General features: G+C 41.0%; 1 protein-coding gene across 4 annotated transcripts in view; it reads right to left on the reverse strand.

The window, feature by feature from the left end:
* The window catches only part of pcsk5b (proprotein convertase subtilisin/kexin type 5b), a 305,406-nt gene that overhangs the window by 180,785 nt on the left and 100,092 nt on the right, over window positions 1–24,529 (reverse strand). For all 4 annotated transcript variants that reach the window (XM_061902184.1, XM_061902182.1, XM_061902180.1 and 1 more), the window contains exons 6-7: window positions 13,277–13,365; window positions 13,027–13,199 (exon numbers count right to left, since the gene is read on the reverse strand). In XM_061902184.1, coding sequence (XP_061758168.1) covers window positions 13,027–13,199; window positions 13,277–13,365 — 262 coding nt within the window. The remainder of the gene's footprint in view (window positions 1–13,026; window positions 13,200–13,276; window positions 13,366–24,529) is intronic.

The following is a 24,529-nucleotide window of genomic DNA, read 5'->3' on the forward strand; positions in this document are numbered from 1 at the left end:
TAGTGGTTTGTGTTGTGGTTTGTGCAGCCCTTTGAGACACTAGTGATTCAGGGCTATATAAGTAAACATTGATTGATTAATTGATACCCAATCATGGCACCCACCTGTTCCCAATTAGCCTGCACATCTGTGGGATGTTCCAAATAAGTGTTTGATGAGCATTCCTTAACTTTATCAGTATTTATTGCCACCTTCCCAAACTTCTTTGTCACGTGTTGCTGGCATCAAATTCTAAAGTTAATGATTATTTGCAAAAAAAAAAAAATGTTTATCAGTTTGAACATCGAATATGTTGTCTTTGTAGCATATTCAACTGAATATGGGTTGAAAAGCATTTGCAAATCATTGTATTCTGTTTTTTTTCCTTTTAACACAATTTTCCAACTCATATGGAAACGGGATTTGTACCAATGATCGTCACACACACAATTTGTCCTCTGGATTGGACCCATCCCCTTGATCACCCCCTGGGTGGTGAGGGGAGCAGTGGGCAGCAGCCGTGCCGCGCCCGGTAATCCTTTTGGTGATTTAACCCCCAATTCCAATCCTTGACGCTGAATGCCAAGCAGGAAGGTAATGGGTCCCATTTTTATAGTCTTTGGTATGACTCGGCTGGGGTTTGAACTCACAACCTACCGCTCTCAGGGCGGACACTCTGACCACTAAGCAGCTGAGTAAGTTTGATATTTTGCCAGAAGATTGTTTCATGACATAATTTTGTACACCGTAAAAACTGAAATCTAAGTAAGATTAAATATATCAAATAAGGGTGATATTTGCTTATTTTCTGTCCGATAAAATACTTCTTCTCACTAAGCAGATTTTATGTTAGAGTGTTTTATTTGTTTTGAGGGTTTTGGTCCTAAATGATCGCAGTAAGATATTACAGCTTGTTGCTGAGATTTGATGATCTATATTGAGTAAAACATGCTTGAAACTAGAATATCCACTGTTGCAAAGCTTTGTCATGAACACTCACACGTATAAAACTGCTTTTTTAAAGTAATAATTTCTTACTTCAAGCATGGAAAAAAAAAATCAAGATGCCCAGCGCACATCATTATGTCAAGAAAATAGCATTTACTTCATTTAAGAATATTTTTAATGGTAAATGGGTTTTACTTGTATAGCGCTTTTCTACCTTCAAGGTATTCAAAGCGATTTGACACTATTTCCACATTCACCCATTCACACACTGATGACGGGAGCTGCCAAGTAAGGCGCTAACCAGGACCCATCAGGAGCAAGGGTGAAGTGTCTTGCTCAAGGACACAACGAACGTGACGAGGTTAGTAGAAGGTGAGTATCAAACCAGGAACTCTCCGGTTGCTGGCACGGCCACTATCCCAACTGCGCCACGCCGTTCACATATTGAGCAAAAAGATCCTTTTTTTTTTTTCTTGAACAAAAAATGTGCACTTGTTATTAGTGAGAATATACTTATTTTAAGGTGTTTTTGGTTTCAATGAGGTTAGCTAACTTTACTTGTTTTGGAAAGTCTTGACAAGCCAAATTTTCTTGTTCTATTGGCAGATAATTTTGCTTAGTTCAAATAAAATACCCCTAATTTTTGTATTTGTTTTTTCTTGTTTTTGAACACTGACTTTTTGCGGAGTGGACTCTTTTTCATCTAATGGAAACACATAACCCAGCGGTTCTTAACCTTGTTGGAGGTACCAAACCACACCAGTTTCATATGCGCATCCACCGAACCCTTCTTTAGTGAAAAATAAAATGTGTTTGTTTGTTTTTTCAAATTCAACACGTTTTTTTTTTTTTTACTGGTGCACAAAATGAAGCGTGCATGAACATCCCCTTGTTCAAAGAACTACACAAACAGTGCATGAACTCACAACAAATTACACAGGGAAAATTGTTCGGGGGTATCCCTAATATTGCTGAAAACCAGAGACTAGTTACTTTATGTCAAAAGTAACTCAGTTACTTACACCAAAAAGTAATGCATTATTGTGAAAAGTAAATATTTAGTTAGTCAGATGCATTGGCATGACTAATTGTCCTTAAGTCATCGATCATTTGTTTACTGGACTGTTGGACTCTATGAAAGAGGTCCCGCAGCCTCCGAAGCAGAACCTCCAGGTTCTGTAACAGCTTCTTCCCTCAGGCCATAAGACTCTTGAACGCATCATAATAATCCCTTCAATTCCCCCCAAAAACGGAATAATTCGCTGGAATATAAAGACAATATAACATACAGTACATCCATAAATCTGGGTGCATATGCAAAAGTGCATTATATCTATCTGTACAGTAATCTACAAACCCCGTTTCCATATGAGTTGGGAAATTGTGTTAGATGTAAATATAAACGGAATACAATGATTTGCAAATCCTTTTCGACCCATATTCAGTCGAATATGCTACAAAGACACCATATTTGATTTTCAAACTGATAAACATTTTTTGTGTTGCAAATCATTAACTTTGCCAGCAAAGAAGTTGAGAAGGGTGGCAATAAATACTGATAAAGTTGAGGAATGCTCATCAAACACTTATTTGGAACATCCCACAGGTGTGCAGGCTAATTGGGAACAGGTGGGTGCCATGATTGGATATAAAAACAGCTTCCAAAAAATGCTCAGTCTTTCACAAGAAAGGATGGGGCGAGGTACACCCCTTTGTCCACAACTGCGTGAGCAAATAGTCAAAATTTAAGAACAACGTTTCTCAAAGTGCAATTGCAAGACATTTAGGGATTTCAACATCTACGGCCCATAATATAATCAAAAGGTTCAGAGAATCTGGAAAAATCACTCCACGTAAAAACCGACGTCAATCTCTAAAGGATATCACCACATGGGCTCAGGAATACTTAAAAAAAACATTGTCACTAAATACATTTGGTCGCTACATCTGTAAGTGCAAGTTAAAGCTGTACTGTGCAAAGCCAAAGCCATTTATCAACAACATCCAGAAGCGCCGCCAGCTTCTCTGGGCCCGAGATCATCTAAGACAGTGGTCCCCAACTTTTTTGTAGCTGCGGACCGGTCAACGCTTGAAAATTTGTCCCGCGGCCTGGCGGGGGTTGGGGAGCTCTTTTTTTTGCCATGGAAAAGGGAGATTTTTATTGTTGGTGCACTAATTGTAAGTGTATCTTCTGTTTTTTATGTTGATTTAATAAACAAAACAAACAAAAAAACAATCTGGGTTGGGGACCACTGATCTAAGATGGACTGATGCAAAGTGGAAAAGTGTTCTGTGGTCTGTCGAGTCCACTTATCAAATTGTTTTTGGAAATATTCGACATCGTGTCATCCGGACCAAAGGGGAAGCAAACCATCCAGACTGTGATTGACGCAAAGTTCAAAAACCAGCATCTGTGATGGTATGGGGGTGCATTAGTGCCCAAGGCATCTGTGAAGGCACCAATAATGCTGAAAGGTACATACAGGTTTTGGAACAACATATGCTGCCATATAAGTGCCGTCTTTTCCATGGACGCCCATAGTTATTTCAGCAAGACAATGCCAAGCTACATTCAGCACGTGTTACAACAGCATGGCTTCGTAAAAAAAGAGTGCGGGTACTTTCCTGGCCCGCCTGCAGTCCAGACTGGTCTCCCATCGAAAATGTGTGGCACATTACGAAGCGTAAAATATGACAGCAGAGACCCCAGACTGTTGAACAACTGACGCTCTACATAAAACAAGAATGGGAAAGAATTCCTCTTTCAAAGCTTCAGCAATTAGTTTCCTCAGTTCTCAAACGTTTGAGTGTTGTTAAAAGAAAAGGTGATGTAACACAGTGGTGAACATGCCCTTTCTCAATTACTTTGGGACGTGTTGCAGCCATAAAATTCCAAGTTAATTATCATTTGCAAAAAAAAAATAAAGTTTATGACTTTGAACATCAAATATCTTGTCTTTGTAGTGCATTCAATTAAATATGGGTTGAAAAGGATTTGCAAATCATTGTATTCTGTTTATTTTTACATCTAACACAATTTCCCAACTCATATGGGAACGGGGTTTGTATTTATTTATAGCTGCACCTTATTGCTTTTTTTTATCCTGCAATACCATCAGCTAGTTAAAGGAAATTCTGTTCTTATCTGTACTGTAAAGTTCAAATTTTAATGACAATAAAAAGGAAGTCAAAGTCTAAGTCTAATGATTACAAAACTTTGAGGATACCTGTATTACATGTACAGTATGCTGGCATGTCTTACAAGGCACGATCCACAGGGAGCTCCACAATGCGGACTGTACATGCCTGATTTGTACCAAAATTGTTTTACTTTTTTGTTAATATTTTGGGTATGCAGATTTCAACATTACCCAATGAATAACGCATGAACCTCAATAATCATTTTGCATTGATGATTATGCAAATACCACAGTCAGTCTCTGGTTTTTTTTGTGTTTTTTTTACTTTTATGTGTGACAGAGTCACTGACACAAAAGGAAACGCTGACGGACGTGAGCAATGGCGAGTGCCCTAGTGAGCAATCAGCCAAAAAAGAAAGGCAAAAAAGAGAAGTAACAGGAAAAGAGAACACTTCTTCCTATGATTGTTTTGAATAATTGACAGTCATTTGCGACTAGAATTGATAATCTAATACCCCTTTGGTTAAGGAATTAGGAATTTGGTTCATGTAAGGAATTGTTGCCTTTTTTGAGAGGGGAACAACTTTCTTATTCTTTTTACAAAGAACACTGAGGAGGAAGCACCTGTGAACATGCAGCTGCAAAGTCCAAAGACTGTGCCCTTGTCCAGGAGTGTCAGCGTCGTTGTGCGGTACTGACAGCATAGCTCGGTCTGCACTAGAGTGTCTCTTTGGATTGTCGCTACATTACCTGTTACACTCACAAGCAAGCTTTCTCGAATCAGCTTCAACCTAACATGAAGATAAACATCGTCTGTCTTTCTGTCCGTCTCCTCGCCTCAGACGTCCTACCAGGTCTGACCTTTGACTCGCGCTCCATATTTTTTTGTTGTTTGAAGTCTGCCAACTTACTTTGTCATGTGTGACTACAATTCACAAGGAAACTTTTTCCATGGCAAAAAAAAAAATTGTGAGACTTCACATAAGACTTCAGCTCACTGAGCATTTAAAGCAGCGGTTTCCAAAATGCTGTCAAGGGGCCATTTTCGGCCCCAAGCCATCTGCAGATTGTAATAAACAAATAAACTGATTAAAAATGAGATATATATAGTTCTGAAGGGAGGACACTGTGAGGATTGTGTTCTTTGATTTCTCCAGTGCCTTCAACACCATGCAGCCAATTCTGATGAGTGACAAGTTGCTCAGGATGGGTGCCAGTTCATCAGTTGTTCATCAGTTCATCAGTCAGTTCTCCTGCTGGCCCCACTAAGGACTGGACTCCCACTATTATGTTGAATCCACTATGGACTGGACTCTCACTATTATGTTAGCTCCACTATGGACTGGACTTTCACAATATTATGTTAGATTCACTATGGACTGGACTCTCACTATTATGTTAGCTCCACTATGGACTGGACTTTCACACTATTATGTTAGATTCACTATGGACTGGACTTTTACTATTATGTTAGATCCATTATGGACTGGACTTTCACAGTATTATGTTAGATCCACTATGGACTGGACTCTCACTATTATGTTAGCTCCACTATGGACTGGACTTTCACAATATTAAGTTAGATTCACTATGGACTGGACTCTCACACTATTATGTTAGATCCACTATGGACTGGACTTTTACTATTATGTTAGATCCATTATGGACTGGACTTTGACAGTATTATGTTAGATCCACTATGGACTGGACTTTTACTATTATGTTAGATCCATTATGGACTGGACTTTCACAGTATTATGTTAGATCCACTATGGACTGGACTCTCACTATTATGTTAGCTCCACTATGGACTGGACTTTCACAATATTATGTTAGATTCACTATGGACTGGACTCTCACACTATTATGTTAGATCCACTATGGACTGGACTTTTACTATTATGTTAGATCCACTATGGACTGGACTTTCACTATCACGTTAGATCCACTATGGACTGGACTCTCACACTATTTTGTTAGATCCACTATGGACTGGACTCTCACTATCATGTTAGATCCACTATGGACTAGAGTCTAACACTATTATGTTAGATCCACTGTGGACTGGACTTTACTATAATGTTAGATCCACTATGGACTGGACTTTCACAGTATTATGTTAGATCCACTATGGACTGGACTTTACTATAATGTTAGATCCACTATGGACTGGACTTTCACAGTGTTATGTTAGATCCACTATGGACTGGACTTTCACAACATTATGTTAGATCCGCTATGGACTGGACTCTCACGATTTTGTTAGATCTACTATGGACTGGACTCTCACACTCCAAACACGACGAGTTAGGTTTATACCAAAATGGATACATGGATGATACAGCAGAGGATTGGGAGAATGTCATGTGGTCAGATGAAACCAAAATAGAACTTTTTGGTATAAACTCAAGTCGTCGTGTTTGGAGGAAGAAGAATACTGAGTTGCATCCCAAGAACACCATACCTACTGTGAAGCATGGGGGTGGAAACATCATGCTTTGGGGCTGTTTTTCTGCTAAGGGGACAGGACGATTGATCCGTGTTAAGGAAAGAATGAATGCGGCCATGTATCGTGAGATTTTGAGCAAAAACCTCCTTCCATCAGTGAGAGCTTTGAATGGTTGACCAAATACTTATTTTCCACCATAATTTACAAATAAATTATTTAAAATTCCTACAATGTGATTTTTTTTTCACATTTTGTCTCTCACAGTTGAAGTGTACCTATGATGAAAATTACAGACCTTTGTCATCATTTTAAGTGGGAGAACTTGCACAATCGGTGGCTGACTAAATACTTTTTTGCCCCACTGTATAGGAGGACACTGGACAAACTGCTGGCCATCATGGACAATCCTGCCCACCCACTCCACCAGACAATTGAGGGACAGCAGAGTTCATACTCCAACAGGCTCCTTCAGCTTCGTTCCTACAGTGTTCCATTCAAGAACTCCTTCATTCTGCACTCCATCCAGCTGTATATTTACTCGCCATACAGCAATAGATAAAATATCTGTCTATGACTTGACACCTTCTATGTTAGTTACTTCTCTTTGTTTATAATATCTATTTTATGCTGGATTTACTCTCTATTTTATGCTGGATTTACTCTCTATTTTATGCTGGATTTACTCTCTATTTTATGCTGCAGCTGTCACATATACTGTAAAATTGTACATGGTAATTGTTATATATTGTATATATGATATAAACATAATATATCAGTCTATATTCTATACTGTACATATATTATGTAAATATTACATATATATGTTATATTTCATATCGCTATATTAAGTTTATTTATACCGGCATTGTCCTATCCATCATTGTAACTGAGCTACTGTGTGGAACAATTTCTTTTGTGGATCATTAAAGTTTGATTAAGTCTACGTCTAATAATTTGCTTTGTCTCCTATTACACAAAGCTAAAACGTCAATATTTGATTAGCTTAACCCAGTGGTTCTCAATCTTTTTTTGTCATCCCCCACTTTGGACAAGGGGGAGTTTTCAAGACCCACCTGCCCCCATCGCCCCAAAAGATCGCTAATGCCAGGTTTAACATTTTCAAATGTATTGAACATCAAGTAACATCAAGTTGTATACATTCAAACTCAATAACATAAAATAAAATCAAGTTCAATAATAAATAAAATAACTGTGCAGCTGTGGTATAACTTGCATCAAGTTCAATAATAAATAAAATAACTTGCATCAAGTTCAATAATAAATAAAACAATAGTGTTATATAACTTGCATCAAGTTCAATAATAAATAGAATAAAAGTGTTATAACTTTCATCAAGTTCAATAATAAATCAAATAACTTGCATCAAGTTCAACAATAAATCAAATAACTTGCATCAAGTTCAATAATAAATAAATTAAAAGTGCCACTTTTTCGTGTTTTGATAAAATTTACCGCGCTCACAACATCTGTTAAAACCTCATTGAGGTCGGGGCTGAGCTGCCTTGATGCGAGTGCTTCCCGGTGAATGACGCAGTGTGTCCAATGCGCATTTGGCGCAACCCTCTTTATTAGAGCCTGCTGCCCGTTTCTTGACCCTGCCATGGTCTGTGCGCCATCGGAGCAAAAGCCCATACAGTTTTCCCATTTAAGGTTGTGTTCTTTGAGGAAACTGTCCATTATCTTGACCAGCTCATCAGCAGTGGCTCTATTTTTTATGTATTTGCAAAACATTAAATCCTCGCACAGTGATTTGCCATTCACAAAGCGGATGTATGCGATGAACAGGCAGTCTTTATTGCTGTCGGTAGCTTCGTCCACTTGTAAAGCAAAACGACTTTATTTTAATTTGTCTACGACAGGGGTCGGCAAACTTTACCACTCAAAGAGCCATTTCGACCCGTTTTACAAATTAAAGAAAACAATGGGAGCCACAAAATTCTTTTGAAATTTAAAATGAAATAACACAGTCTAATCCCCCTCTGATCCCCACAATTTCCCTCTCTGTCTTCCTTTTTTGCTCTTTCTATCCCTTGCTGCTCCAGCCCGGCTGCACAAAATGATAATATAAATAAATCTAATAAAGTCAAATTTAAATAAGGCAACAAGAGAAGTATCCTACACTTCTCTTCTGTAAAGTAAATGTGAAAAGCCGATATGGGCATCTAGATCAACTATATGATTTGCCTGAGAAGCTGGACAGGACAAAAAAATCAAAATATAAAATTAAGAAAAATAAAATTTAAAAAAAAAGAAATAACACTGCGTATAAAGTTTTCTTTTTGCTTTGCGCTATGTATAAATTAACTATGATGGGTTACGTGGACATCGGGGGCGGTACCTCTGGATTGGCAGACCGGGGTGGTGGTTCCTCTCTTTAAGAAGGGGGACCGGAGGGTGTGTTCCAACTATCGTGGGATCACACTCCTCAGCCTTCCCGGTAAGGTTTATTCAGGTGTACTGGAGAGGAGGCTACGTCGGATAGTCGAACCTCGGATTCAGGAGGAACAGTGTGGTTTTCGTCCTGGTCGTGGAACTGTGGACCAGCTCTATACTCTCGGCGGGGTTCTTGAGGGTGCATGGGAGTTTGCCCAACCAGTCTACATGTGCTTTGTGGACTTGGAGAAGGCATTCGACCGTGTCCCTCGGGAAGTCCTGTGGGGAGTGCTCAGAGAGTATAGGGTATCGGACAGTCTTATTGTGGCGGTCCGTTCCCTGTACGATCAGTGCCAGAGCTTGGTCCGCGTTGCCGGCAGTAAGTCGAACACATTTCCAGTGAGGGTTGGACTCCGCCAAGGCTGTCCTTTGTCACCGATTCTGTTCATAACTTTTATGGACAGAATTTCTAGGCGCAGTCAAGGCGTTGAGGGGTTCCGGTTTGGTAACCGCAGGATTAGGTCTCTGCTTTTTGCAGATGATGTGGTCCTGATGGCTTCATCTGACCGGGATCTTCAGCTCTCGCTGGATCGGTTCGCAGCCGAGTGTGAAGGGACCGGAATGAGAATCAGCACCTCCAAGTCCGAGTCCATGGTTCTCGCCCGGAAAAGGGTGGAGTGCCATCTCCGGGTTGGGGAGGAGACCCTGCCCCAAGTGGAGGAGTTCAAGTACCTAGGAGTCTTGTTCACGAGTGAGGGAAGAGTGGATCGTGAGATCGACAGGCGGATCGGTGCGGCGTCTTCAGTAATGCGGACGTTGTACCGATCCGTTGTGGTGAAGAAGGAGCCGAGCCGGAAGGCAAAGCTCTCAATTTACCGGTCGATCTACGTTCCCATCCTCACCTATGGTCATGAGCTTTGGGTCATGACCGAAAGGATAAGATCACGGGTACAAGCGGCCGAAATGAGTTTCCTCCGCCGTGTGGCGGGGCTCTCCCTTAGAGATAGGGTGAGAAGCTCTGTCATCTGGGAGGAACTCAAAGTAAAGCCGCTGCTCCTTCACATCGAGAGGAGCCAGATGAGGTGGTTCGGGCATCTGGTCAGGATGCCACCCGAACGCCTCTCTAGGGAGGTGTTTAGGGCACGTCCAACCGGTAGGAGGCCACGGGGAAGACCCAGGACACGTTGGGAAGACTATGTCTCCCGGCTGGCCTGGGAACGCCTCGGGATCCCCCGGGAAGAGCTAGACGAAGTGGCTGGGGAGAGGGAAGTCCGGGTTTCCCTGCTTAGGCTGTTGCCCCCGCGACCCGACCTCGGATAAGCGGAAGATGATGGATGGATGGATGGATGGGTTACGTTTATGAAATCAATGAACGACTGCAGAAAAAATTAAATAAAATGTCTGCATGGAACAAAACATTTTAACTCCGAAAAAGACGTCGGGTTGAAGGTTAAGTAAAATACTTAATGTCTATATAACTCCTCCTTGTAGTAAAGAAAAAAAAACCCGCCAAACTTAAATTATTCACTAGCTGAGAACCAAAAATGCCGTAAAATGTCTATTTCCCTGAACAATTAAAAAATTTGAATATACGCAAAATTATAGGAAATTAAAATATTTATCATACGTGGTCAATGTGATTTCTACTCCTGAACCGCAGAGCACAGCGTCTCCACATCGGGGCTGTATGACGTCACCTTTATCTTCACACAGGATTGTCAACTCTCATCTGAAGCGTGTGCCATGTTTGTTTTTAATAAAGTTCATGTTGGAGAACACCTGCTCACATATATATGTGGATCCAAAGATCGACAGGACTCCAAGTGCATACTTTTTCATGTTGACATAAAAGTCCGGGATAGCGTTCCAAGTTTCGAACACAAGTTTGTCTGGTTTGGGGAGGTTTTCAATATCACACTATTTGTGATTCTGAGCAAGAACAACCTTCTGGCGTGAAACATCTTCAAGTTCCGCTGTCAGGCGCTTTAACTTGGACACCCACATGTCTTTGACGGAGACGCGCGCGGCCGTGGGCGTGTCCCGAGGTTTGACAAGCAGGATGACAAGCTGAGCTTGCCGTGACAAGCTGAGCCGCATCAGAGTGATCGAAGAGTCGCATGCGGCTCCGGAGCCGCCGGTTGCCGACCCCTGGTCTACGAGTTGTTCCTCAAGATCACTTGCAATGTCGCATATACGTCTCGCAACTGTGTCGCTTGACAGTGGGACAGCTTTTAATTTTGCTGCGCTTGTCTCGTCAAGCATGACTGACACTATGTCTATTGCAGCGGGGAGAATCAGCTGCTCAGCAATTGTGTGTGGTTTTTTGCATTGAGCAATTCTGTATGCAACTCTATATGAAGCCAATTTATCCATTTTGTGTAATTGTGGTCATTAGTCTGCTACCCATCCGCGCGAAAGTGTGTTCCGCTCAGCCCCGGCCCCATTAGTTACTGTTGCGTCTGTCAAACTTTCGCTCCTACCTAGAAATTTAAAGTCTACCGGAAAAATAAGTAATTTACATTAATTTATATAGCAGATTTTACAGACAGAATCACAAAGTGATTTACAGTTTGTATAGAAAACGGGGTTGTAAAAAAAAAATCTAAGAATAAAAAATAAAAAAAATCAAAGTGAAATTTCCTCCCGTTTCTCGCGCCCCACCTGTCATGTCTCTATTCCCCACCAGTGGGGCGCGCCCCACACTTTGAGAAACGCTGGCTTAACCTATATTATTAACCTACACTAAATTGGTTTTAGTGTATGTAATGTGCAAAATACATCACGTTTAAATTTTTTAGTAAGTAGACAGTGGAAAAACAACTCCAACCCCGATAGTTAATGAGGAAAAAAAGTTAAGAAAACCATTGAACAGGAAGTGGAAGTTATTACAATGTAGGGAAACGGTACACAAATGCCTCGGTCCTTGCTGCGCAGTACAAAATGGCTAAATAACATATCGCAATAATAATATCAATCAGGCATTGGTACTGAATTGGGTATTTTTATAGATAATGATTAAATTATGTCAGTTCTACAACGTACCCATTCAGGTAAAATAAAACATTACCATACCTTTGTTGCGTGTGACGTTACATCCAGTTGCAGACTGAGCAGCGGCACAAGCACTTGGCAGGCAAAAAAAATCGTATTCATTGGTGACTACCTGGTTAGGTTGAAATTTCCAATGCTAACAAAGCAGGTATGCCTCATAGAAAACCCTCAAAAGTAAGGCTTCATTTGTTTTAATGTTCTAGCTGGATGCTAATTTACGATGGCTATGCCATATAATTAGCTATACCGCCCATTTTGGGCGGTATAGCTCGGTTGGTAGAGCGGCCATTCCAGCAACTTGAGGGTTGCAGGTTCGATCCCCGCTTCCGCCATCTTAGTCACTGCTGTTGTGTCCTTGGGCAAGACACTTTACCCACCTGCTCCCAGTGCCACTCACACTGGTTTAAATGTAAAAATTAGATATTGGGTTTCACTATGTAAAGCGCTTTGAGTCACTTGAGAAAAAGCGCTATATAAATATAATTCACTTCAGACTTCACATATACATACTACAAGCATGAGCAATTTGACATGGTAATTTCAACACCTCCAAATTTGCTGATCAAAACTACAACTAGTATGCATGTTATTTCCACACTATTTCCATATTCACCCATTCACACACCCACTCACACACTGATGGCGGGAGCTGCCATGCAAGGCACTAACCAGGACCCATCAGGAGCAAGGGTGAAGTGTCTTGCTCAAGGACACAACGGATGTGACTGTGATGGTAGAAGGTGGGGATTGAACCAGGAACCCTCAGGTTGCTGGCACAGCCACTCTGCCGACAGCGCCACGCTGTCCCCAAATTTTGCTATGTCAGCATGTTTTGTGTTTGAACAGTATGCAATGTGTATGTGGTATTACCAAAGGGTGAGTGCAAATGTGATGTTTTCATACATTATCAATATTATTAGCAGTAATTAACTTATTTTTTGACTTGTGAATGGTGTTTTGCCTTTATGCGAGGCGACTTCAGTCCTCCTTCCATTCTGCTTCCTGTTCTCTATTCATATTTCCATATGTTATTTTTGTATGTAAATATAGGCTGCAGTGTCTCACCATGCGGATGCCATTCTCAAAAGCCTGCCTGGCCAAAGACGCCGGTCCATCTACCGTCTTTCCGTCATCGTCAGGCCCCCAGCTGGCGCTGTAGATGTCGATGTGCTGCGGCTGCAGGCTGAGAGATTTGGCTTCGACCATGTCGGTTACGTCCCCGTCCAGCATGCGCACACCTGACACACGATGGACGCACAAAGAGCTTAAGCAATTACTCTGATGAATAAACGCCATGTACAAAAAAAGCAGATACCTCCTATTCTGGCATTGTAGGCAATTCCCACAATGCAGTGGGAGTTGTTTGCTGACGCGGCAACTTCTCCTGCACACCGCGTCCCGTGTCTGAACAGAGACGGACGAAAGGGGAGCACGTTAGGTATTACACAAATCTACAGTTGTGCTCATAAGTTGACATACCCTGGGAGAATGCATGATTTCTTGGCCATTCTTCAGGGAATATGAATGATAACACAAAAGCCTTTTTTCCACTCATGCTTAATGGTTGTGTGAAGCTATTTATTGGCAAACAACTGTGTTTACTCTTTTTAAATCAAAACGACAAAAGAAAGTACCCAAATTACCCTGATCAAAAGTTGACATACCCCAGTGACTTTGATCTGATAACATGCACAAAAGTTGACACAAACAGGTTTAAATGGCTATTCAAAGTTCCAATCCTCACCTGTGACATGTTTGTTTGTAATTAATGTGTGTGTATAAAAGGTCAGTGAGTTTCTGGGCTTCTGAATGACCATTGCATCTTTCATCCATTGCTGCACAGATGTTTCTGGATTCTGAGTATTGGGGAAGGCAAAATAATCGTCAAAAGATCTGCCAGAAAAGGTCATTGAACTGCATAAAACAGGAAATGGGTATAATAAGATATCAAAGGAAATGAGAATGCCAATCAGCAGTGTTCAAACGCTGATTAAGAAGTGTAAAATGAGGGATTCAGGTAGACCAGCAAAAGATTTCAGTTACAACTGCCAGGAAAATTGTTCGAGAAGCAAATAAAATTCCACAAATAACTTCAGATGAAATACAGGACTCTCTGAAAAATGGTGGTGTGGCTGTTTCAAGATGCACAATAGGGAGGCACTTGAGGAAAAATGGGCTGCATGGTCGAGTCGCCAGAAAAAAGCCATCACTCCAAATGTCTTTGTTCCAGAAGTTTTGAGGCTTGTCTCTGTGCCATTTGGCGTAATGTTAGCGGGATACTTTGTGACATTTGTGCAGAAATGGCTTTCTTCTGGCGACTTCATTAATGAAGTGAGGATTGGAACCTGGGTTAGCCATTCAAACCTGTTTGTGTCAACTTTTTTGCATGTTAACAGATCAAAACTTTTGATCAGGGTCATTTGGATACTTTCTTTTGTCATTTTGATGTAAAAAGAGTAAACACAGTTGTTTACCAATAAATAGCTTCACACAACCATTAAGCATGAATGGAAAGAAGGTTTTTGTGTTATCATTCATATTCTCTGAAGAATGGCCAAGAAATCAAATTCTCCCAGGGTATGTAAACTTATGAGCACAATTGTATACACTGAAAAGCATGTGACAGGAGGTCATCTATGGCGGAAGTGTACACACAAGCAGGACTTCTACCAAAAGTTGTACGCGCATACACACGCACACACGGGTAACATTCCACCAGTAAATTGAGTTGTGACAATGGGATCAGGTCAGTGACCTTAAGTGCATTTGTCCGCCTCCCTCCTTCTCAAAAACAGCACTTTCTAGATCAGCACAAACACACACTCCTAAACACACACACACACACACACACACACACACACACACGCACACACGCACACACGCACACACACACGCACACACACTTCCCACAGAGAACATCTGCATCTCAACACCCCCCATCCTTGGCTCTCGCCCCTGCTATGGAAGCACACACTCTTGCTAACCAAACGTTCTGCTTGGAAAAGACCAAGGTGTTTTAAAAGTGCTGGGAAATATGTAGAGAATTCATGTTTTATTACTTTAAAAAGGGAATTGCACTTTTGGGGGGAATTCAAATGTTCACAATCATTATGAGAGACAAGAACACACGTCTTTTTTTTTTTTTACGATTTTAAGATGATAAAAAAAAATGCTTGAAAGAGGCGGGTAATGGACTTCAAAGCCCTCTAAAACAACTTCCAAACCCCCCAAGCAATGTTTTATATGCAAACTGCAAGTCTATGTATAATGTAGTAACAGACAATGTTCAAAACAATATGTAATATGTGCAAATTTTTTACATATTTTGATCATTTTAAGCATTATATCTTTGGAAGGCAGCAAGGGTTAGTGCATGTGCCTCACAATACAAAGGTCCTGAGTAGTCCTGAGTTCAATCCCGGGCTTGGGAGGTTTCTGTGTGGAGTTTGCATGTTCTCCTCCTGACTGCGTGAGTTCTCTCCGGGTACTCCGGCTTCCTGCCACCTCCAATTGCTCTGTTGATTGCTATTCTGAATGTTGCTGGGCCGGGTTTGGTTTAGGAATTGGAATTGTATTATTATGGTATTTTTGTGTATTATTTTTAGAGATGTCCGATAATGGCTTTTTTGCCGATATCCGATATTCCGATATTGTCCGACTCTTAATTACTGATTCTGATATCAACCGATACGATATATATATAGTCTTGGAATTAACACATTATTATGCCTAATTTGGTTGCGATGCCCCGCTGAATGCATTAAACAATGTAACAAAGTTTTCCAAAATAAATCAAGTTAAGTTATGGAAAAAAATGCCAACATGGCACTGCCATATTTATTATTGAAGTGCATTACTTTTTTTAACATTTCTCAAAACAGCAGCTTGGAATTTGGGAAATGCTCTCCCTGAGATAATCCTGATACCCACTACAATTATGGGAAATACTATAGTTTGACTTTCACAAAGAGCATTATTTTTTTATTTTTTTTTAAACATGCCTCAAAACAACAGCTACAAAAACAGTGAAGGCACACAGCTCCAGTCCAGACTATACGAGAGTAATAGAGTAAACAATAACATAGTCCTCCTTTAGTGCAAGACTGCCAGGCATACTGTATAACAGGAAATTATAAACATGGCTCAATCTGCCCTGCTCTAACGTACTTGCATGTGTAACAAAAATGTTCTGCAAGTTAGTGGTGAGTGCTTAAAGTGGTCTAGCAGTCAATCAGAGCTTCTGAAATGATGCGTTGGGACAGGGCACCTCCGTTCACTGCAAGCTGCAAAGTGTGGGCCATGCAGGGCAGCCTAACCACACCAAACTTCACCATAGCGTTTGCCATATTGCGTGGGCTTTTGCCTTGAGGTAGTTTTTGTTGTTGTATTTTTTTTTTATCGGCGGAGTCTTTAAGCAAAACTGTGGTACTACTTTTTTTAGCTGTTTACTTTTCATCCGTCTTCCGCTTGTATTCATCGTGTATCTCCTTATGATTCTTGAAGAGGTGGGATATCAAATTGCTCGTATTAAAGGAAGACGTCTTGGTTCCTCCTCGCATAACCAACTTTTTGCAGTCATTGCAAATTGCCCGTTTTTTATCTGTCAGACACACTTTAAAATAATCCCAAACCATAGACATGGTGTCGTTAGTCAGTCACCGAGCGAGCGAGCTCGTTAGCCACGGCTACAGCACCGGCAACAAGACACTCTTGTTGTTATGTTCCGCTCGCGGTGGTTTGATGAGGTCATCAAGTGTCGCCAGTAAACCTCTCATGCTGCAGTTGTCATCTCCTGTGTTGTGTGTGGGAGAGGGAAGAGGGTGGAAGGGAGAGGGGAGGGGCTGCTGACTGGTAGACGCAACTGCTCTGTACTTCTCCCTACGTCCGTGTTTTACCCGATAAGTACTGCTCCATACAGTGGTGTTTTAAAAAGTCATTCATTTTACTTTTTGAAACCGATACCGATAATTTCCGATATTACATTTTTAAGCATTTATCATCTCTAATTATTTTGTTGGATTGATTAATTTAAAAAATAAAAAAGACACGCTCATAAAAATATGTAATATATACAGTATTTACCAATCATTTCCGGGACTGATTTATTCCGGTATAGCTCGGTTGGTAGAGCGGCTGTGCCAACAACTTCAGGGTTGCAGGTTTGATCCCCACTTCCGCCATCCAAGTCACTGCTGTTGTGTCCTTGGGCAAGACACTTTACCCACCTGTTCCCAGTGCCACCCACACTGGTTTAAATGTAACTTAGATATTGGGTGTCACTATGTAAAGCACTTTGAGTCACTTGAGAAGAGCGCTACATAAATATAATTCACTTCACTTCAATTCACTTCTGTTTTCATAGCAGCGTACGACTGACTTCTGGCAACAAGTCAGTCAGAACTCCTCAATGCCTTGCCTATATGACAAGAGAATGTAACTGTTTTTGAGGACATACTACAACAAGTAGTTTAAGGTCCTCTACATGACAGGAAAACTGCTGTTTTTAAGGAACTACTGAAAGAAAAATTATCCTCTATACAACAATAGAGCTCTGCTGTTTTTAAGGACATACTTAGTAAAAGTTGGTCAAAGATCCACTAAATGACAGGAGAGCAGTGTTGTTTTAAGGACATACTGTACTAAGAAAAATGCTAATTAAAGATTCTCTATAGGACAGGAGCACTGCAAGGCATACCTAAAAAAAGACGACAGGAGAGCTCTTTTGTTTCTAAGGACATACTACACAAATCTTGAGGAGAGCTCTACTACTTTTAATTAGAAAAAAGCTAGTCAAAGATACTCTCTATCAGGGGTGTCAAACTCGTTTTCATCAAGGGCCACATGGCAGTTATGGTTGCCATCAGAGGGTCGCCTTTAACAATGAGTAATATATGAATATATATATATATATATATATATATATATATAATACATTAACAATATATTTTTTACATAAGCTGCAAAAAAATATATTTTACTTTAAAAACTGGCAACTCAGTCACCAGAATTTTACAGGAAAAGCAGTTTTTTACAGCATGTAAAATGCAATAAATAGAATGGAATAGAGAAACAATACCACTGTTTTCAGCGGTAAAATTCAAGCATTAGTTGCCTTTTTTTTAACCGTAAAATCTTGTTTTAATTTTTTTTTTTCTAATGTTTTAGTGTCATACTGTATATGAAAAAAAACATTACCAAAGTTGATTTCACGGTTAAAAAAAAAAAAAAAACTTCGTAAAATTTATTGTCAATTTTGCAGTCCACAATTTGTTTTGAAATCATAAGTCATAATTAAGTACAGTATTTATCTTTATTTTAACAAAAAATATTTTTGGAATACCATATTATGTCGTATTTTGATTTTGATAATATTGAACTTTAAAATATATGCAATTGCTTGCAGTTACAGCTGGGCGATATATCGATACACTCGATATATCGCGGGTTTGTCTCTGTGCGATACAGAAAATGACTATATCATGTATAGTATACGTTCTCACGCAGTTACTTTTAACTGCGGGCATGACACTGCATGTGTTTCCCACTCTTTGTTGTCTCGCCTTCTCAAAGAGACTTAAAAAAGCGCACCTTCTTACATACGCCACGCGAGCAACGTCACACGGCCTCCCCGAGCAGAGAGGTAGCTACATGGGTAACCTTAGCTGTGATGCTAACGGTGCGTTGCGAGTGGTAATACGAGAGAGAGAAGGTGCGACTTTGGTAACAAATGAAGGAAGAATTAATTCCCAAGAAAAACAGCACAGGGTACATCGTCTGGCGGTGGTGTGGCTTCAAGCGAGAATATGTTGAACAATTATGCGGCAAAAGGGTTGCTACAAAAAGTAGCAACACTGCTAATGTGACATCATTTGATAAGTCACCTGCCACTGACCCGCTCAGTGAGCTGGTGGTTAGAGTGTCTGCCCTGAGATCGGTAGGTTGGGAGTTCAAACCCGGCCGATTCATACCAAAGACTATAAAAAAAAAAATGGGACCCATTGCTTCCTTGCTTGGCACTCTGTATAAAGGGTTGCAATTGGGAGTTAGATCACCATAAATGATTCCCGGGCGCAGCACTGCTGCTGCCCACAGCTCCCCTCACTTCCCAGGGGGTGATCAAGGGGATGGGTCAAATGCAGAGGACAAATTTCACCACACCTAGTGTGTGTGTGACAATCATTGATACTTTAACTTAAACTTTAACAAGAGAATAAGAAGTGCTTGAAACTCCACATGTCAACATCTCGGTCGGTGCCACACCAACAAAATGCCGAAGCAACTATTTCCAGATCAACACTGTATGAAAAAAATAGTCAACAACAAAAGGAGATAACATCCGCAGGAACCTACCACATGGCGAAGGATATGAACTGTTTTAATTTCCTATTATGCAGCTAATTTTAATTTGACAGTTTTTGAAATATCTTGTGTGACATCATGCACAAAAGTGCACTTCATTTGTTTTAAACTATTGTAGTGGCGTTCTGTACAAAAAGTGCACTTTAATTTAGTGTTGTTTTGATATGTCATCTTAGTGACATCCTGCACAAAAGTGCACTCATAGCTTGTTTTAAAGTGTCTCTGAGAATCTTGCACTTTCTGTTTGGGAAATGACATGAATGTTTGTGCCACTGCTTAACAACTGTTTGATAAATAGAGTTTTGCTAAATTGACTTAGTTGGGATTTCCCCTTCTGCATGAAAGTTTAAAATAATGCAGTATGAACAAGAATGTTTTAATTTAGACACATAGAATCATCATACTGCTGTGATTATATGCATCAAGTGTTCAGTCAAGGCTAAGGCAAAATATCGCAATATATATCTTGTATCGTGACATGGCCCAAAAATATCGAGATATTAACAAAAGGCCATATCGCCTAGTCCTTCTTGCAGTACATGATTTTTAGTGTCAAGAGGGAAATAAAACAAATATATTTAGTAGGAAAAGATTAAGCATATTCCATCCATTCATTTTCTACCGCTTCTTACCATTTGGGGTCGCGGGCGCCTATCTCAGCTACAATCGGGCGGAAGGCGGGGTACACCCTGGACAAGTCGCCACCTCATCGCAGGGCCAACACAGATAGACAGACAACATTCACACTCACATTCAAACACTAGGGACCATTTAGTGTTGCCAATCAACCTATCCCCAGGTGCATGTCTTTGGAAGTGGGAGGAAGCCGGAGTACCCGGAGGGAACCCACGCATTCACGGTGAGAACATGCAAACTCCACACCGAAAGATCCCGAGCCTGGATTTGAACCCAGGACTGCAGGAACTTCGTATTGTGAGGCAGACGCACTAACCCCTCTGCCACCGTGAAAACGATTAAGCATATTATTAATGCATATTATTTCCAGGCTTTTGCGGGCCACATAAAATAATGTGGCGGACCAGCTTTGAATTTGTCACCGGTGCTTTATATTACTGAAGCCCTCTGCTGTTTTTAGGGAACTACAGCAAAAAGTGATTCAAAGGTCAATTACATGACAAGAGTGTTCTGTTTTTTCCGGACCTTCTGCAAAAACGCTGATCAAAGATTCTCTAACAAGGACAAAAGTGCTTTGGTGTTTGTAGAAATCCGCTGCAAACTAGTTAGTATCTGCCAAATTCAGAGATGAGGTTGTGGGCCGGTTTGATGTCATTGACTGCTTCAAAGCCGGTGATTTATGAAATGGTCCAGGCCACACCAGTGGTGTACAGTACGTGTGTGGCCGCAGTGTCAGTGTCACATGTCGGCACGGATTCTTTCAATTTGGGCATCTGGAATGGAAGACTTGAGCCAGCAGACACCGCTTTGTTTATTAAAGCAGTCACGCATCCTCCCAGCTGTGTCACGGTCCCCATTTCCGGAACGTTAACAAAAAACTTATTGTGAGCTTAAAAAAAAAAAAAAAAGTTTAACATTGCAAATAGTTCGTGTTCCCTTTAAAAACTGCGCTCAATGAGCCAAACTGGCTCTCCTTTTAAAAACGCCTAAACAGTCTGCCTTCAGTTCATTTCATTATCCATAAAATCTTTGGCCTGGCTGTCTTTCCACTCTTTGCACTTGTCTGTATTTTCCATTTTATACACATCTGTGTATGGCTTATTCAATAATTACACTGTGACTCAGCCAGAAGAGAATCTTGTGCTGTGGATTACTGACAGTGGGACAACAGGCGCGCGCGCGCGCACACGCACGCACACACGCACACACGCACACGCACACGCACACGCACACGCACACACACACACACACACACACACACACACACACACAAACACACAAACACACACCTCAGATTCAATGCCTAGCTCAATATCTCACTCCATTCACGCCTTTTTCGGTGTGATTTGAAGTTTTTTTTTTTCCAGAGTACGACGTATCTCATACTAACAGTGGTACTACAAACCCTGTTTCCATATGAGTTGGAAAATTGTGTTAGATGTAAATAAAAAAAAAAATACAATGATTTGCAAATTATATTCAAACCATATTCAGTTGAATATGCTACAAAGACAACATATTGGATGTTCAAACTGATAAACTGTTGTTTTTTTTGCAAATATTCATTAACTTTAGAATTTGATTCCAGCAACATGTGACAAAGAAGTTGGGAAAAGTAGCAATAAATACTGATAAAGTTGAGGAATGCTGTGTGCAGGCTAATTGGGAACAGGTGGGTGCCATGATTGGGTATAAAAACAGCTTCCCAAAAAATGCTCAGTCTTTCACAAGAAAGGATGGGGCAAGGTACACCCCTTTGTCCACAACCGCGTGAGCAAATAGTCAAACAGTTTAAGAACATCCTTTCTCAAAGTGCAATTGCAAGAAATTTAGGGATTTCAACATCAACGGTCCATAATATCATCAAAAGGTTCAGAGAATCTGGAGAAATCACTTCACGTAAGCGGCATGGCCGGAAACCAACATTGAATGACCGTGACCTTCGATCCCTCAGATGGCACTGTATCAAAAACCGAGATCAATCTCTAAAGGATATCACCACATGGGCTCAGGAACACTTCACAAAACCACTGTCACTAAATACAGTTGGTCGCTATATCTGTAAGTGCAAATTAAAGCTCTACTATGCAAAGCGAAAGCCATTTATCAACAACATCCAGAAACGCCGCCGGCTTCTCTTGGCCCGAGATCATCTAAGATGGACTGATGCAATGTGGAAAAGTGTTCTGTGGTCTGAAGAGTACACATTTCAAATTGTTTTTGGAAATATTTGACATCGTGTCATCCGGACCAAAGGGGAAGCGAACCATCCAGACTGTTATCTACGCAAAGTTCAAAAGCCAGCATCTGTGATGGTATGGGGGTGCATTAGTGCCCAAGGCATGGGTAATTTACACATCTGTGAAGGCATCATTAATGCTGAAAGGTACATACAGGTTTTGGAACAACAAACAGTATGCTGCCATCTAAATGTCGTCTTTTTCATGGACACCCCTGCTTATTTCAGCAAGACTAGGGCTGGGTATTGCCAAGGACCTCACGATACGATACACATCACGATACTTGTGTCACGATACGATACTGCGATATTAAAAGTTTTACGATACATGCGATATATTGCAATATTCTACATAGTTAACTGAAAAATGTAAAATGCATTATGCATCTTAAAATCTGAGTTGTATGTACATCAGATAGGCTTCACGGTGGCAGAGGGGTTAGTGCGTCTGCCTCACAATACGAAGGTCCTGCAGTCCTGGGTTCAAATCCAGGCTCGGGATCTTTCTGTGTGGAGTTTGCATGTCCTCCCCGTGAATGCGTGGGTTCCCTCCGGGTACTCCGGCTTCCTCCCACTTCCAAAGACATGCACCTGGGGATAGGTTGATTGGCAACACTGAATTGGCCCTAGTGTGTGAATGTGAGTGTGAATGTTGTCTGTCAATCTGTGTTGGCCCTGCGATAAGGTGGCGACTTGTCCAGGGTGTACCCCGCCTTCCGCCCGATTGTAGCTGAGATAGGCGCCAGCGCCCCCCGCGACCCCAAAAGGGAATAAGCGGTAGAAAATGGATGGGGATGGATGTACATCAGATAGTGATAATTCACGGAACAAACTGAGGCAAATGTAATTCAAGTTACCCATGCCATTTTATTTTAACTATACAAGCACAAGTTACAACATATTTGCATGAACAACACACTGTCTGAAACACATTGAAAAGTGCAGTGTGCATTATTATTAGTCTCCCTGAGCACAATGACACAAAGTGCAGTGTGGGTCAGTGTCCACAAACCTCAGTGCATCATGTTTCTTCTGAACTTAGATTAAATACTCCAAATAAAATGCAGTGTGTCACACACACTGAAATTGAAAATACAAAATAAAGTGCAGCTTCTTCCCTTTGACCTTAAATGACAAAATTAAGTTCACACACTTGTCTCCCTGGACAAGAACTGTGTGTGACTGTTTGAACACTTCACTTCATTTCACTTCACCAATGTATAAATCATCCACTGAAAGCCGGCGTTCTCCACAACGTTGTAGGGGCGCAAATCTTTACAAATAAAATGCACCAGGGCCTCCGTGATCCCCCGGGAACTAACTGAAGTGGACCGGAGGACTTTGACAAGGTCCAATGTGGTCTGCTTCGGGTCGGCAGGTTTCGGCAGCTGCGGCTCTACAAATATGCCGTAGTGGTGTCTTACTAAATGTGTTCGCAAGTTTGTCGTGTTGCCTGAGTATCTAATGGGAGCGAAACAACGTTTGCAAAGCGCGTAGTCTTTGTACAGCTCACTTGTGTGCTTTCTTTTCCTTTGGAATCCAAAATACTTCCAAACATCTGCCTTAAAGTTCGAGGGCGTCTCGAGGGCGTCTCGAGGGCGTCTCTAGTTTAAGTTTACCTTCCATGCTTGCTTGTTTTGTTTTGGGGGTTTTTCAGCTCCACTGACTCACTGCAACAGCCGGGGAAAAACGAGAAGAAGAGTGCAAACGCCTTGCAGTGAGGTAGCGGCACAGCGACACCTGGCGGAGCGGAGGTCGCACTGCATTTACAGTCCGTCTAAAAAACATGATTTTTTATTTTTATTTTTATCGATATTCAAACTTTGAGTATCGATATTGAATCGGAAGAGAACGTATTGCGATGTATTGCTATATCGGTATTTTTGCCCACCCCTAAGCAGGACAATACCAAGCCACATTCAGCACGTGATACAACAGCGTGGCTTCGTAAAAATGAGTGCAGGTAATTTCCTGGCCCGCCCACAGTCCAGACCTGTCTCCCATCAAAAATGTGTGGCGCATTATGAAGCGTAAAATACGACAGCGGAGACCCCGGACTGTTGAACAACTTAAGCTCTACGTAAAACAAGAATGGGAAAGAATTCCACTTTCAAAGCTTCAACAATTACTTTCCTCAGTTCCCAAATGTTTGTTGAGTGTTGTTAAAAGAAAAAGTGATGTAAAACAGTGGTGAACATGCCCTTTCCCAACTACTTTGTCACGTGTTGCAGCAATGAAATTCTAAGATAATTATAATTTGCAAAAATAAAAAATAAAGTTTATGAGTTTGAACATCAAATATCTCGTCTTTGTAGTGCATTCAACTGAATATGG

Source organism: Nerophis ophidion, linkage group LG01, assembly GCF_033978795.1.
Source record: "Nerophis ophidion isolate RoL-2023_Sa linkage group LG01, RoL_Noph_v1.0, whole genome shotgun sequence".
Classification (NCBI taxonomy): domain Eukaryota; kingdom Metazoa; phylum Chordata; class Actinopteri; order Syngnathiformes; family Syngnathidae; genus Nerophis; species Nerophis ophidion.